This window comes from Podarcis bocagei (assembly GCF_964188305.1).
Source record: "Podarcis bocagei genome assembly, chromosome: 6".
NCBI classification, from domain to species: Eukaryota; Metazoa; Chordata; class Lepidosauria; order Squamata; family Lacertidae; genus Podarcis; species Podarcis bocagei.
Window position 1 is genome coordinate 62,203,603 of NC_138130.1, and position 17,446 is coordinate 62,221,048.

General features: G+C 38.9%; 2 protein-coding genes across 7 annotated transcripts in view; one reads left to right on the top strand and one right to left on the bottom strand.

Annotated features, from left to right (window-relative positions):
* The window catches only part of LOC308590040 (uncharacterized protein), a gene marked incomplete at its 5' end in the record, with an annotated part of 378,432 nt that overhangs the window by 117,133 nt on the left and 243,853 nt on the right, over positions 1 to 17,446 (top strand). Inside the window, one exon of one of the 3 annotated variants that reach the window (XM_081199732.1) lies at positions 15,877 to 15,942. The exons of the other annotated variants lie outside the window; for them this stretch is intronic. Within the exon in view, the coding sequence (XP_081055858.1) occupies positions 15,877 to 15,942 (66 nt within the window). The remainder of the gene's footprint in view (positions 1 to 15,876; positions 15,943 to 17,446) is intronic. 3 annotated transcript variants of the gene reach the window in all.
* The window catches only part of ROBO1 (roundabout guidance receptor 1), a 587,586-nt gene that overhangs the window by 81,592 nt on the left and 488,548 nt on the right, over positions 1 to 17,446 (bottom strand). For all 4 annotated transcript variants that reach the window (XM_081199572.1, XM_081199571.1, XM_081199573.1 and 1 more), the window contains 3 exons: positions 9,066 to 9,186; positions 8,425 to 8,563; positions 6,588 to 6,715 (listed from right to left, as the gene is read on the bottom strand). In XM_081199572.1, coding sequence (XP_081055698.1) covers positions 6,588 to 6,715; positions 8,425 to 8,563; positions 9,066 to 9,186 — 388 coding nt within the window. The remainder of the gene's footprint in view (positions 1 to 6,587; positions 6,716 to 8,424; positions 8,564 to 9,065; positions 9,187 to 17,446) is intronic.

The following is a 17,446-nucleotide window of genomic DNA, read 5'->3' on the forward strand; positions in this document are numbered from 1 at the left end:
GTGTGTATGTAATACATAAGCTCTTGATCTTTCCCATCAAAGGAATATGTATGGAGTTTAATGGTGATTATTAGATGGGAAAGTGACTTCTAGCTAATAAAATATAAACCTCCATGGAATTTGAAGGAGATAAATATCTACTGTAATCCTAAACACATTAAAACAGATATATAGGAAGAGAAAATCAAGGTGCTGTAGTAGCATATGGGGAATGCATTTCATTTGGAGCTTACACAAGTGGAATTTAGGCATTGTGAGTGTTAAGGGGGAAAAGAAAAGCAGAATCAAAAGTCTAGCACACCTTTCCTTACAGAGAAGGCAGAGCTAATAATATTGGGGAGGGAACACAGAACTGATATACCTTGCAAATTCTTAATTAATATGCTTCTTTGAAATATTGCCTGAAACCTCATCCCTTGAGTTTAATTTCATTTGGGTCACATGTCTAATGCAGGATTCTGCAGTGACTATCAGTTCAAGCACTCAGAAAAAGCATGTGGTACAGTTACTGTGCAATTATACCATCTTCATGTCTATGTGGGAAATTTATTTTTGACTTGTTTCCCTGTGCATAACATACTCCCTCCTCCCTTTTTTTTTCTAGAGTGGCAACTGTGAAGTGGCTGGCTTAGCATTACATGCAAATCAGCACTCGTGGTGTGTTTCTGTAACTCACACCTGGCCGATAGCCCAGTGGGCAGAGCGTGAAACTCTTGACCTCAGTGTCGTGGGTTTGAACCCCACGTTTGGCAAAAAAGATCCCTGCATTGCAGGGGGTTGGATTAGATGACCCTCTGGGTCCTATCCAGCACTGCCATTCCATGAAGCCACAAGTGGTAGTAGTAATCCAAGAACAAACCTTATCTTCAGCTTGTGGCTTATTTTCAGAGAAACTGTCATGGAACTGCCATCAGCTCAGAGGTGAGAGGTGGAAGGGCAGTTGGGTTACAGGGAGCCTCCAAAGATCGTGAGAAGCAGTACTTCCTCCACGGAGGAGGGAAGCCACGCCTCCAGTGGGGAAGGGGTGCAGGGCTCGGAGGATGCAAGGGAGAGACACAGCACCGATTGCCTAGAATGTTATTTTTGTTTCAAACATTGCAAATTCTTGACAAGATGGACTGTTTCAAGAGGTGGCAGAAGGATATTTCGAAATTTGTCTGGCAGGGCAAAAAGCCCAGAATAAAATTTAAGATATTAACGGATGCAAAGGAAAGAGGGGGATTTGCCCTGCCAGACTTAAAATTGTACTATGAATCAGCAGCGTTCTGCTGGATGAAAGAGTGGATGCTCCTCAAGAATACAGATATCTTGGATTTAGAAGGTTTTAATAATGCATTCGGATGGCATGCATATCTATGGTATGATAAGGTTAAAGTGCATAAGGCCTTTAAAAATCACATTGTACAGAAAAGCACTGTATAATGTTTGGACTAGATATAAAGATCTGCTGGAAAATAAAACTCCTAGATGGTTGTCACCTTTGGAGGCCAAAGCGGTGAAAAAACTCAATATGGAGGCCAAGTGGCCAAAGTATTGGGAAATTTTGGAACAAGAAGGGGATAAATTGAAATTACAGAGCCATGAGAAATTAAAAATGCCTGCAACTCTCCCCAAGCAGTGGGAACGTTCCCGCTGCTTGGGGAGAGATCCGCGAAGCCTGCACGTGCTGGGATCAGCGCTTGCAGGCTTCGGGATGCCGGCAACTCTCCCCAAGCAGTGGGAACGTTCCCGCTGCTTGGGGAGAGATCCGCGAAGCCTGCACGTGCTGGGATCAGCGCGCGCAGGCTTCGGGATGCCTGCAACTCTCCCCAAGCAGTGGGAACGTTCCCGCTGCTTGGGGAGAGATCCGCGAAGCCTGCACGTGCTGGGATCAGCGCTTGCAGGCTTCGGGATGCCGGCAACTCTCCCCAAGCAGTGGGAACGTTCCCGCTGCTTGAGGAGAGGTCCGCGAAGCCTGGAGAGCGAGAGGGGTCGGTGCGCACCTACCGCTCTCGCTCTCCAGGCTTCAGCGAAAGCCTGCATTCGCCCCATAAGACGCACCCACATTTCCCCTTCATTTTTGGAGGGGAAAAAGTGCGTCTTATAGGGCGAAAAATACGGTAAAAGAAAACAACAAATAAGGGATAAATTTGATAAAATTAAGTTTAGGATTTGCTGAAATAATATCGGAAATTGGGATGTAGAAAGGGGAGGTCTGGGGGAGTCAGAGAAGTGAGGTTTATGAAAAAAGGAGAGGAAATTATACATGTTTGTTTGTTTCTTTATTTGTTTGTATTGTTTATAAAAATTTTGTAAAACCAATAAAAAATATTATATATAAAAAAGAGACACAGCACCGAGCATGAACAAAGCGGGGGGGAGGCGGGTCCCCCTCTGCCCATGCCCTCTTTGCGCAGTCGGTTTATGCGCAGAGAGGGGAGGCGTAGGGAAGTTTAAGGACTGCCCACTCCCAGATTCTGCTAGCGAGTGAGCAGACATGGAATTGAGTCGATCTGCATTGTGAACGTTTTGGACAGATAATGAAGCCTTGAAAAGACCAACGGGGAGTCTTGCCTGTTTGCTCTCGAGCAACCACGCCAGCACACATAACAGAAACCAATGTAAGAGGCAATATGCCTCTGTATTTCAGTTGCTGGGAATCACAAATGCAGAGAGTGATATTGTACTCTCGAATGCTTGCAAGCATCTCAGAGGCATATGTGGTTGGTCACTGAGAGAACAGGATCCTAAATCAGGATCTCAGGATCCGGCAAGGCTTTCTTGGTGTTCTTATGTGTGCTGGTTTGCACATTTAACTTTCAGTCAGCTCCTCTGTGGTTTATTTCCTCAGAAAGGGAGGAGCAAAGTTGGGACTGCTTGAGCTACATGCACCATTACATAGCTCCTGCATAGGCTATTTTGACTAACTATGGCTTATGACCCAATGCTGTAAGCAAGCACAGCCTCTTTAAGGAAGGGCAGCATATCAGAGAAATGGGATATGCTGCCTGTTTCTCCAACATGTTAATTATGCATTTGCAGGTACATTTTTTTGGGGGGGGGTTAACCCGTGTATAATATAAGCTGCACTGCTGTGAGAAATGTATCATGTAAACACTTGAATGAGCTCTCATTCCAGTTTGTGGTGGATTTGCTTGGGTCTAGCTGGGTAGTCTTGCTCTAAAATCCCTCTGAAGGCAGATTAAAATATGAAACCCTGAAAGGTGAAACCACTGAAAAATGCTTCCATATGGCTGTTTCTCTTTATAGAGGTTGTGGCTTGTAGAACTGTTTAACACAGGGGTTGTCCACATTTTTCAGATTCTTCATGTAAGCACCATCTGCTTCCATAAACCTTGAGTTGGAGGAGTGGAGACTCTCTATGTACTGCAGAGAACCCATGTACTAAGCCGTGCTACATTTTACAACAATTTTGTGGAAAAGCTGCCATGCCGAAACATTTTGGTGGACTTTATATTGGGTTTATAAAATGAAGATCAGTACTCAGTTATAATCCAGAGTAGAACAGCAGTTCATCAAATGAACACATAAACCTGTTTTAAAGAGAGAAGATGCCATTTGTAACATTCAGCAAGAGACCTTTCCCTTAATAAGAAATTGCAATGCATACTGAAAGCTGTAGACTGTCCGCACAAAAACTAATTCTAAGAAAAGATAATTGATTTAGATACCTTTTATGTGTTATCAAGACAAAAACAAACAAGAGTGAGTTTAGATTTTTTAATGGCTTGGGGTTGTTCTTTTAGATAACCACTGATTGCTTGGCAAATAGATTAAAGATCCATTTTCAATCCTTCATATAACGAGATACAATCATTTTCTTCTTCAATATAGAAATTTACTTGGAAAGGAACTAGGTGCAAAATGATAACTCTTTGAATTTATATACTAAGAGAAACTAGAGAACTGTTCATGACAAATAAGGGGAAAAAACTACTACCATTGAAAGACAAGCATACAGCTCTGTCATTAGAGTTGCTTGAAATTTTACAAATAATTTCAAGTCAAGTTCACATTCAGCCTAGCATAAGCCCATGCAGTGACTTCAGGGGGGAAATGATAGGTGAGCAAGTAAACTGCCCATTGGTACTAAACTGCTGATAGCACGTTTTCAATGGAAAGAAAATGCTTCACTGTATTACTTTCTCGATTCCAATTCTCTCCTGTGCCAGTACCCGATCCTTGAAGCAAGGACACCGATCACTGCAATTGGACAATACTGGGTTTGCAAGATGCTCATTTCCAAGTCCAGTTTGTCCCCAAGGATCCTTTGATCACTTCACTGCCAGGAAAGGATGAATCAGGTTGAGGTGATTAACTTCAGTACAGTTCCCTTTGCCCACCGAGTGAGTCCCTTCTGAGTTTTCCCAGGTCCAGAGCCGTAGCTACGTGATCTTGCGTCCTTGGCAGAACTGTCCAGATTGTGCCCACTAGCCACAGACAAATTACCTTTTCTTTCCACCTCTCCTCCAACCCCCCCTCCACCCATTCAATTATTCACGTACTAATCAATATTTTTATTTATAGACATATTTATGGATATATTTTTAGCCAATTTTGTGCCCCCCCTCGCCTGCACCCCTGGCGGGGGCCCACCTCACCACCCCCTAGCTACAGCCCTGCCCGAGTCCCTTCTAAGAACAAAAACTTGCTCCATTGCTCTTAATGGCAGAAAGGTTTTTAAAGCTGTTCCTAACTTTATGCATATTTTACATCCTTTGACATGTTTATGCCTGCCTAGGAGAAAACTATATGAGATACAATTCAGGTCCCCTACTATCACAATTCCCCCTCTTCCAAAAACAGCAACAACAACAACAACAACACATGAAATTTCTAATTCTTTTTTACTTTTATCACACCTTAGCTTTGCAAACTGAAAACCAAATTCACAGATATACTGGCCTACCAATATTATCAATGGCCCTCTGGTTGTTGCTGGACTCCGACTCCAGCTAGCATTTCCAGTGATCAGCGATTATGGGAGTTGTAGTTCAGCAACATCTGAAGGGTCACAGATTCCCCGTTCTTGATTTAATTAAATATTCCGGTTTATGCCCCATTGCAAATCACTTTAGAACTTGAGAAACTTTGGTCCTAGTCTACAGACATGTACATACAAAGTTATGTTTCACTTAAGTATGCCTTTTGGATTTCATGGCATCCAAACTACTTGCAGATTTTTTATTTCAGATGTCTTCATGTAATTACAAATTTATGCTTCAGCAAAGGAAACTCTTAAAAGTATCCAAGCATGCTATTCCTGAAAAGACAACCAGATCTTCGTACTGGAAAACTTCATCAATTCAAATTGATTTGTAGAAAATATTTGCAAATGAAGGAAAAATTTGAGGGCAGTAATATTATGGTAAAGCTTTGTTACACATCTGTTTTCTTCATTTACAAAGCAAAGAACCACATGCAGGAATCAAAAGACTATATAGTTCTCTGCTATGAAACATAGTCTGTGCTCCCTTATACTTCAGACCACAATAAGCAGACAGTAGATAAAGTATAGAATGATTCTTAAATCAAATTGTTGCAATGACTCATAAAAGTTTTCCCACCTTACAACTAAAATGGGACCTATTGTTCTAGCATTAAGCTGTTCAATTTAACATCAAAGCCTGACAAATAAAAAACCCAGTCTAGAAAGTATGCATTTTTATGCACAGTCAAGTGAACAATGAACTCAGTGTAAACCACAAAGCAAAACAACAACAAATAGGCACAGTACTGAAATAAAAAAATATCAAAATAAGTTTTAAGAAACACTGAAGTCCAGATACATTATAGTCTAGAGACTATCATACAAGGAACAGAGAATAAGACAGAAGATCACAGCCATTAAACTGACGGGCAAAACGGTATGACATCATTGCCTGCCTTCTAGCCAGGAAGGGAAGCAAGGGATTATCTGAAGAGTCAACATCTGGAATGTATATATAAAACCAATGACAGATTTTCACACATACTCATTCATTGAGTTCCACTAGAATTTCACAGTGCAGTAGAAACAGTCATCTGTGACCTGTTTTCACACATTTATACTTGAAATGACTGAATAACTATATTAATCAGCTTGATATACTAAAACAAGGTTGTGTTCTTTAAGAAGTAGAAGTGCATCAATAAAGCCTGTGTTTCCATTAGCTGTATGAAAGATACTGTTCTAACTGCGCTACATTCAATAAAATACACTGGACACCACTAATAAATAAAAAAATCTCTTTTTTGAACTTAATCATTTAGGATGATGAGGAGGATATAACGAAAAAAGTTTTATCCTTTTTAATTCTAAAAGTATTAACATTACAGACAGCATGCTTCTCAGACAACTGGGATACAAAATGCCTTCATTTTCCATTTCCATGATGGAGCATAACTCTTTTCACACAAAGAAAGAAAATGATGTTTGAAATATGTAATAGTTCAGTAGAAATCCACCAATAAAATAAGTAATCTTTCTAGATTTTGGCAATGCAAACTCTTGCAGTGATTATTTATGAGCCCAATAAAATCACTGTTAAAAACACAAAATTCTATTTCCTTCTCATAGTAACAATAGTCTTTCAAAGCAATTTTACCTTGAACTGTTAGCGTTGCCGATGCTTCTGCTTTTCCAACCATATTTTCTGCAACACAAGTGTAAGAACCCATGTCTCCTGCCATAACCTTTCGAATTTTCAGTGTATGGTCATCACGGATTTCATATCTAAATCAAAGAGAAATAATCTATTAGACTGATTTGTCATACTGCTGTATATGAGAGTGGAGCAGGGCTGATTTCTCCAACAAGATAACTGTAAGCTACCAAGGGTATATGCATTGGCATCAATGGTTCTATTTCAGCTAAATGGAAAACCATAACAAGCCTTCAGCCTTTTTGTCCAATACAGTATACAGAAATATATTTAATATTTCCTCTCATGCTGATATGACCATTCCTTTTTTTATGTGAGAACATTAATCATCTAGAAGAAGAAGAAGAAGATATTTAAACGGTTAAAACTGTTTGATCAAAGAAATTAATTGATTAAATATGCAAGGGTCAATTAATATATTCCATTTTTTAAGTACCCTGCCCACCTTTTTAAAGTTTCCTGGTTTCTGACTCCTGAAGCAATCATGTGCTTAGTCCCTTTCTCTGTTCCTCCTGAAATAGGCCTGGCAAGGCAGGACTAAGAAACTCCCCTTGAGCAGCCTTCCTTCTTAACAGGGGCAAGCAAAATACACTGCTTTCGTTATTCCCCAGGTGGCCTATTCTTCAGGCTGCAACTATAGCCATATGACTGGCCTACACTTTGTGTCTCTCTTCAGCTGGAACCTCAGCTGGCATGGCCAGAAGTGAAGAGGCTGTTGGCGCACCAGATGTTTGGGGGCGCTCTCGCATACTTTACAGACACATCAGTGGCTCTATAGAGCCAACCATAGACTCACTTGCTATGCTCCATCACCTAAGCATGTGGCATACTAACACTGGTCAAAGCGTATGAAGAGATAATAGGAATAATTTTCTTCTTTTAGAAACAAACATTCACCGCCTAGTTCACATAGGACACTATCAGGAGCCTCGTGTCAAATTTTCACAGCTCCTAAGTGTGCTATCTTTATGCACAAATGCATTTCACTGTGTTTAAGGGGAGTTACTACCGAGAATCTCTGCAATCAAAGAGGGAAACTAATTGAACGCTCTGTTCAAGGAATGCAGGGATGTCAGAGTTGCTTTTAGTAAGACACTTGATCACACAGCATCTCAAACATAATATCAAGCTGACAAGTAAAAATGGACCAAGACAATTTGCATGATCTTGGGGACAGGGCAGAAAGTTGTGGGAGACGAGTATCTTTCACTTAACAGGATTGCTCTATCCCTTATATTTTCCCTGGCTCGGAAAGTCAAGAAAACCTTTTCGAAAGATGTTATTAAATGAATATGAAATTAATTAAACAGACTAAAGATTAACAGATTAACCATCTGATGATGAAATGGTTAAAGCTTCTTTAATTAAATTTATTTACTTAAGAATTTATAACCTGCCTTTCAACCTAAATCTTAGGTCCTGGAATTACAGAGTAGAGAATAATGAAGCTTTCTTTAAGACCACAGCACATTCACTAAAACATGATACCAGATAAGATTTCAATCAATAATAAAAACCACAGAGGTATCTAGGGTTGCACTGTTTTTTGTAACAGAATAAAATGTTCTTGTGAAATTAGTAAAACAACTTTAAGCATGCTAGATTATGTGTGGAGTTCAAGCTTGTAAGATGAGAGAGTGTGTGCAATTTACTGTAGAACAATCTTGCATCACACTATTATTAGGCATGCTCTTCTGGCATCATTATTATTGTTTCACTCCAAGCACACAGTAAACCAAAACCACAATTTCTTGTAGAAGATTATTAAAGTCTGCTGCACCTTGCTTTAGGTAGCTCTCCGTCATCTTTTCGCCACCTTACTGTTGGCACTGGATCACCACGCGCTTCACAATTAAACTCTGCACTGTCATCTGCGGTTACTGCCAAATTACTTGGTCTCTTCACAAATGATGGTCTTTCTGAAAGAAACAAATGGGCAGCACAGGTTAGAGTGAAAGAAAGGATGGGGACATGAAACATGAAATGCATGCCAAATTCTAAAAGGAAAGTTGCAGTAGTTTTCCTGCAGGGGCAGCATTTACATTTTGGGGGTGGATAATGAGAATTTGCTTTATCCCCCTTCCTGTTTTATGGGCATTTTAAAACAAAAATACCATACGTGAGAGAGGTACCCGCAAATAGGAAACCTGCCAAGTTACAGACAAACTGCCTATATGTTGGCTAGCTACCATTATCCCAATGTACTTTCCCTTGTTAGCGAGCAGAAGCACAGACCAAATGTTCTAGAACCAATGTCCCATGGTCTATGCTGCAGCAATCAAGGGTACTTGGGAAATGTTACCTTTTTGGCATGATCAAAATATGCATTTACCCAGCCTTAAGGCAATATTTAGCTTTGGAGTCTGTATTTATTTTTTTACATTATATCAAGCTACTAATAAAGGAATAAGCTTTCCATACCTAAAACTGTGAGCTCTGCCACTTCACTCTCTCTTTCTCCCACCATGTTTGTTCCAACACAGACATATTTGCCAGCATCATTCTTCCTAGTATAGGTGATCATCAGCTTTCCTCCTCTGATCTAGAACAGGAAAATAATAATAATTAATAGTAATAATAAGTCTCAAACGGTTGCGTAAGCAGAATACAATTCGCACACCTACTTTTGCTTTTCTCCTGTGAGTTCATACGCCCTCTGAACAGTGTGGGCGGTGTTGTACAGTTGTGCAAGATCACTCCACCCATTTTCATGTGATTTGTACTATACAACACAGCCCAAACAGTTCAGGAGAAGTATAGCATCCTGATCAATGGAAACAATAGTATCACTCTACCCTGCCTTGGTCAGACTCCACCTTCAATACTGTGTCCAGTTCTGGGTACCACAGTTGAAGAGGTATATTGACAAGCTGAGGGCTACCATCAGCAATACCAATAAGGGAACAGATTTTACCAAAGGATAATGATTGCATCTTTCTCATTATGAATAAAACTGCTTCAGCTAATAGTCCACAAGAAGAAACCGTAATATAATGATACAGTTCTATTTCCAAAGCCCAACTGACAATATTATTGATGATGAGAAAGTGTATTCAAAAACGTATGTTTCTGAAGAACAACAGCTACATGTTTAGCAGCCTTCTTCTAGGGTAGAGGGGCAGATGTTTCAAGAGGTATCTAGCTCACCTTTCTAGACTTATCCCCTATTTTCCACCAGATCATTAAACCAATGAATGTATTGCCCTCCCCCCACAGAATATGCTGTGTATTAAGGCCAGTTCTGTATATATACTCAATCCACCACCTCCACTCTGCAGTTACATTATCTGAGTCTACTGATTATATAAACAAAATATGTGCAAAAACAATTTTGTTTAATTTACTCTGCAGATATTATAACTCTGCATTCATTTATTTTATCTACTTTAGCAACTTTTATGAAATCAGTACTGTGAAGCAGTATTTCGGCAAGCCTATGAAGAAGTAGTTGTTTCTCTGTTCCTTTTGGGCATGGGTAGGGAAACTAAGGCCCGAGGGCTGGATCCGCACCAATCGCCTTCTAAATCTGGCCCATGGACGGTCCAGGAATCAGCGTGTTTTTACATGAGTAGAATGTGTCCTTTTATTTAAAATGCATCTCTGCATTATTTATGGGGCATAGGAATTCGTTCATTTATTTTTTCAAAATAAAGTCCGGCCCCCCACAAGGTCTGAGGGACAGTGGACCGGCCCCCTGCTGAAAAAGTTTGCTGACCCCTGCTTTTGGGCGATAACACTAATATTCCCTTTTTACCAGTATGGTATCCAACTGTGATACAATAACAGTCAATTATGTAAATGATTGACTGTGATGACTTCCTGCTTGATGAGAAGCAGGAGATAGTATTAGAATAAATCTTGTTATTTAATAGTGATTTGATGTTTTGATGTTAAGTTACCAAAGATTTACTTTATTATCTGAGGGCACACTCCCTCCAACTACTAGATAAAGCTACCATTTTTTTAACTTCTATTTCCTTTTCTTTACAATTCAGTACCCCACCAAAAATTAATGTCCAGCTTTGAAAATATAAAGACTGTATAGTTCTTAGCTTCTATTTTTAATAATCTATAAGAGACCCTGCACAGAAAGAATTCAATTTTGCAATGTAGTTAAATATAAATTGTATATGTACTGGTAATGTGGCGAAAGTGATGGAAGTTATGTAACAGTACTTGTGTTTAATACTTCCATATTCTCTTGATTTTTCTTTGTTGTTGTCCTAATAAAAAAAAACAGATTTTTTTTTTGTTTTGCTTTTAATCTACCCAGGAACCTGTTTGTTGTGCTTTACAATGGGAAAAGATCAGGGCAACAGCCAGAGTTTAAATATTGTGGAAGGATGTAAGAAACTGCATGTTTCTTTGTCCCAGCAGTCCTAGGTGCAACCTGAAATTTGCGTAGTTCCTGTGACAGCCTAATCTAAATCAATGAAGACTTCCAGCAAACTTAAAAGTCTTGCTCACTATTTATTTATTTATTTATTTATTTTTTCCCAACTGCGGATTTTGGATATTTTCTTATCATCCAACTCTGCTCCATTGCTATTCATCCACAAGATATACTACAGATTTACACATCCAACTCAATACCAGGTATTAAAGTTTTTCTGGGGGTGGGTTGGGAATTCTCTTTCAATCAGTAACTTATTTACACTTCTGATTCAATACAGGAACTGGAACATCTTAGGGAATGTCAACAAATAACCTATCTGAAGAAGTGTGTGTGCACAGGAAAACTTATACCAAGAACAAACTTAGTTGTTCTCTAAGGTGCTACTGGACCATTTTTTAATTTTTTTATATATTTCGACTGCGTCAGACCAACATGGCTGAATCTACCCATTTGTGTGTGATACTAATCCTATCATGATAAATGCATTAGCCACAATAGATTTACAGTATACCTGTTCAGCAGCAGTATGCCACTAAATACCAGTTGTTGGGACAAACAATGGTGAGCTGCCCTGCTTGTGATATGGCCATTATTGGAAACAGGAGGTGGAACCAAATAGATCCTTGGCCTAATCCAGCAGGTCTCTTATCACATTCTTATGGCAGGTGTCCCACACAATACTGACTACTATAAGTTTTTTCTGATTATTCTTCAGAATGAGAATGGTGGTATTTTCATATTTTCTTACTGAAGTACAGTGGTACCTCGGGTTACAGACACTTCAGGTTACAGACACTTCAGGTTACAGACTCCACTAACCCAGAAATAGTACCTCGGGTTAAGAACTTTGCTTCAGGATAAGAACACAAATCACGTGGTGGCGGCACAGTGGCTGCTGGAGGCAGTGGCGTAGCGTGGGTTGTCAGCACCCGGGGCAAGGCAAGTAATTTGCGCCCCCTAACCCGTAGGGGCAGAGAGCTGCGAGTGCGAGCATGCCCCGCCCCAGATGTTGCGCCCGGTGCGGCCAGGGCCCCCCCTGCAACCCCCACGCTACGCCACTGGCTGGAGGCCCCATTAGCTAAAGTGGTGCTTCAGGTTAAGAACAGCTTCAGGTTAAGAACAGACCTCCAGAACGAATTAAGTTCGTAACTAGAGGTACCACTGTACTATGAGTTTGAATGATAAAAGTAGCCTGATAATCAGGGATATATTAGGGGAAATGGTCTATAACAGGGGTGTCCAACAGGTCGATCGCAATCTACTGGTAGATCCCCGGAAGGTTTCAGTAGATTGCAGTCAATTGCTGGCTCCCTTTCCTTAGCGTTGGTAAAACAAAATCTGCCCCTGCCCGTTCGCCCCGCCCTCCGTTGTTGCACGATCTGCAGAACGGAAGATGGAGTTTACTCAGCGAGGCTGTTTGTTTCCCCAGCGATCAGGCTGTTCCCCTTTCTTTCTTGAGCTTAGGCTTTAATTCTCAAAAATTGGTGCTCAACAACTTTGACCTGAACCCCCCAAAAAGGCGCAAGATTACTGCCAGTTTTTAATTCTGTGAGTAGATCGCAGTCTCTTGGGAGTTGGCCACCCCTGGTCTATAATATATATTCCTGATGAATTTTATAATTAAAATTAATATAAAATACTAAAGTATACAATCCTGTTTTAAAGCAACATTTTATTATTAAGGGCAAAATTAAATCATTGCTAGCAATATTTTAGTCTAACTGGATAACTAACAGAATTCTTGTGTTGTAAGTAACATTACTCCACAGAAAATTTTCCATTGAAAAGCTGATCTGTTCAAGTACTCAAACCACCACCACCACCCCGGCACCCTTCATATAAAGCAGCCCATGGAGAGGCACCTTATGTTTTTCACAATGGAACAACTAGAAGTAGGACAAAGTTAACATAGCTGTGCTCTGAGGCTTATGAACTTAAGATCACAAATGATAATAATTCAGATTGAAGACAGAAGCACATGTGGTGGAAAAAAAGCAAGATTCCCATATAGCCGTGTTAGGCAGACTAATATGATCATTGGCTACAGGGAGCATGTTCACAGTGTGAAGTGCTTCACTAAAGCCGCCTACAGCTAGAAATCTATCCCAGAAAACTTGACATCTTGAGAAAGATAGGACTCTTATTATCACTGCAAGACATATGCACACAAAGATGACAGTCAGTTATTGAGATAGATGAACATGCACATATAATGTAGAATGCACTGCATACAAATGCCTTATTTTTTGCCTTTGGCACAGCTTGTTTGAGCACAGAAACAAAAAGTATGTCCTTTATCATCTAAAAAAACTAGCAGTGCAGAAATTTCAGGGAAGATCTGAGGCATGGAAAATGGATATTAAAAGTGACCCACTAATATGTTTTTTTAAAATAAGTAAAATGTATTTCCGTGTCTGTGATATCAAATACTGAACACATGCAACATATTTAATGGAACTAGTTTAGTGATAATTTTTCCCCACAAGCACAGAAAGTCACACAATCTACTATTTTAACAAGGATAAAATCAAACTACAGTACTTACTGGTTTGGGACAACATTTTCTGCAATGTCAACAACAAACAAAGCCCCCATAGTGTCTGCAAAATGCACCTTGTCCTTTAACTCACTCTCAGTTGGCTTTGCTCACTATCAGTGATATCATTTCATACCAATGTCCGACTGGCTACACAATATTTGGTGCCACCCAGTTCACTGTGTTGAAATCTTGGTTGAAATCCTCATCATTATATCTAATCCAGACACATGCAGAGAAAAAATGCTGCTTTGGAGCCATAATGGAATACAAGGTCACTGAAAAAGTTATTCACCATCATCACATTTTTTTTTTTTAATTTTGCAGAAAATATTTGTGCACATGCCCATACCCTGAAACCCAAATTGAAATAGAGTATTTGGGGCAGATCTGCTTTTATGTGTGTTTATATTCACACTAAATATATTACTGATCACTTACACAGATGAACACCTTAATTGTTGTCCATCTTCAAGTAACAGTGACCTCATTCACACATCAAAGTAAGCAAACTATAGCTTACCAGGACTGTACAAACCTGCAGCCTCCAATAGAGGAGATCACAGTGGCTTGGCTTCTCCCCAGTCTGATTTACTCCCCAGCTGAGCTAAATCCAAGTTGACTTTTTATTTTAAAGCATTTCTGAACTGCTTCATACTTTAAATATTAAGTGGTGTACACTATGTACAATATAACAACAATGTCCATTAAAACAAAACAGCAGCCTAAAATCAATTAAACAATACAAAGACGTAAAAGCAAATTAAATAGATTCAGGGTCTTCATACACCTAAATCAGGGGCCATTGTTATGCATCAGATAAAGATAAGACTGAATCAACATCATCATCATCATCATCAATTATTATTATTATTATTATTATTATTATTATTATTATTATTATTATTTTATTATTATTATTATTATTATTATTATTATTATTATTATTATTATTATTATTATTATTATTATTATATTCCGCCCATCGGACTGAGTTGCGGCTTCCAACAAATTATTAAGAGAAGCATTGGTTCTCTGTGGGACTATCTCCTTATCTACGCCTCAATTTATAATTTTGAAGCAAGGAAATGTGTTACAAGCCTGCAATTAATGTATTCTCAAGGAAACTGACCCTGTTAAGCTTCTGGAATTTTCTACCACTTAGGGAAATGGAATGTGCAAAACCCTAATGTCCCTCTTTGAGATACTTTAAGCTGTTAAGAACATTCATATCCTGACTTACAGAAGCTTCATATGGAAGGTGTTATATTTTTGCTATTTGGTTCATTGAGCAATAACAGAATGCATATAAATTAGTCTTTGAAACAGTAGCTGGGTTTAAGCTAAGGAGCGACATGCTCATAGTTCTATGAAACAGAAGAGATGTGAAGTCTCTGTATTAGCAATCTTCCCTCTGTGTCTGAATATAGCTACCATTACAGAAAATGAGAAATATATAAGATGACAATGCATAGGATTATAAAATTCAGACCATAATGCACAATTATTCTTGATTCACTGCTTTATGTTTTTCCTCCGTATAATCAATAGCTGAAATCAGAAATAAAAAGTGAACTTGAATTGAACTCATTTCCCATTATTCCTTAATTTTTCTGCCCTGGAAAAAGTCAGATGATTTCATGTCTCAGTTTCACAGAATTTCCCCCCACCCTCACAAGTATCACCACTATCAAGTTATCCACACTTTTCCAAGGTCAAACATTCTAACAGATGGATAATAATTAACAGCTTCAGGCACATACAAAGATCATATTTAGCTTAAAATGACATTATTAAAAATATAGTAAATTTTCTGGACAAAAAAAGATAGTCATGAGCCACAAATTCACGCTAAGAAGCTAAACCAATCTATCTGAATTACAAATATCACTGTTCATAAAATACTGCATTACTGTAGCTAAAGGTAACCAGCTATTCAGTTTGTTCTTATATGAACTTATCGTATACCTCTGAGAAGTGACCAGGGTGCCATGTAGCATTTTCCTGATCCTAATTGCTGTTTCCTGTCACTGCAACTTCAAAGCAGAAGCTAATTAGCTTCTCTTCCTCTTAAGCCTGATTTCCTGCTAGACAACCCTAAGGATGTTTCTGCCAAATGAAAAACGCCTTGACAAACGTCTTCTTGCATTCTACATGTGACGACATACTACATCCCCTATGTCCTACATGGCAGTATATGACACCTGGAAAGAAGGGTGGTATATAAATAACGCCACCACCACCACATTGGGGTTTCTGGGGAGATGTTGTTTCTTCCTGCCCTTTGATTTGTTTAACAGGAGATGCAGCACTCAACACTCACTGAACTTTCTCAACATTCAAAATGTACCTTCTGGTCCAAAAAGGTTGGTTGCCCCAGCTTAACACAATGAAAGCAGGGGATTTTAAAAGGCTTAACTGTGGGCGGGGTATACTAAAATCCCTCTTGTATAATCACAGAAGTATCTATTTCCTATCTAGTTGCATTAATTTTAAAAAAGATGTCTCATAGGATAATTTCCCCATTTGAGGGATGATATAGGGCTTATCGGCCAGCAGGTATTTTCCCCATGTACAGATATCTGTGCAGAAGAATCTGTTACATATATGTCTGTCATCCAAGCCAATTTCCAATAATGGAAAAGGAGCTTCCAGCATGATCATCATCTTTTTTTTAATGTGCAACATCACACGGCAATTTCTGAATGGCCAAGACAACATAATAAGTAACATATCTTGATGCATTGGGATACTGTGCTTGAAAAACAAGCAAATATTTCCTACAGAACTTCACTTGTTATCCCAATGAGAAGATGCACTTGTATTATATAGACAGACTGTAACTCAGAAGCATATGGAATAAATTGTTCTTGCAAAATCTTGTGACGCACAAAGAATTTAAGCAAAACAAACCCCTCTTTATTTCAAACAGTTCATTAGCTTAAAACATTTGGTTCTAAAAAAATGGATTCAGTTTTTATGCAAGGAAGCTAACCCTTTACTGAAACTTATATATTCTTGAAAATTGGAATTACTAAACAAGCCTGCAGCTACAGTTTTCATGTTAAGAATTTTGAACAGTAAATATTTCCAATTACACCTAGCTATTGTATGGATCAATATTAATAATTTAGCAGTAATTAAGATATTATGTGATGAAATAGTGTCAGTTTTAAATGTGAATTGAACCAAAATTAAGATTTAGGGCAATGAGCAAGGCTATATATAGTGAATTAATTCTGTTCATTAATCTGCATTCTTCACTCAAAGCATTCTGAAGCCATCCCACTAATGTTAAATGTCTCATACAGCCTCTGCTGTACAACCAGATGACATTTTGTTATGCCTTTCTGTCTTTCATTACCTCCCTGAAAATAGCTTCCAGTTGCAAATAAAACCACTTCAGCTTGGTTACCCAAACCCTGAAACCGTATAAATTGTGACAGAAAGTATCTAGTTTTTTGCCTAGTGCTGCAAAGCAGTTTTGGAAGAAGTCCAACATCTTGTATGTCGGTTCGGTGCTTTTGCACATGCTTGCTATCTGTACTTGGCACAATCCTGAGAAGAGGTAATTGCAACTCTGTTCAGTGGAGGAAACCAAAGACCTGAAACAAATATTATTTTTGAAGTTCTGTGCTTTGAATTACACTTTTCATAGGACCAGAAGTTGTATAGGAACTTCAGAAATGCAAAGCTATCCATAGTGGAATGCGAAATAAGCAAAATGTGAAATGACTAGACTGAAAGAAAATAAAATGTATCAAAGAAATCTAAACAAGGATACACTAATCATTCACATCTGTTTCCAAGCTCCACGCAAGAGAACCTCTTTCCCCCTAAAATATTGTGCAACTCCCCTCCCTGCTTTGA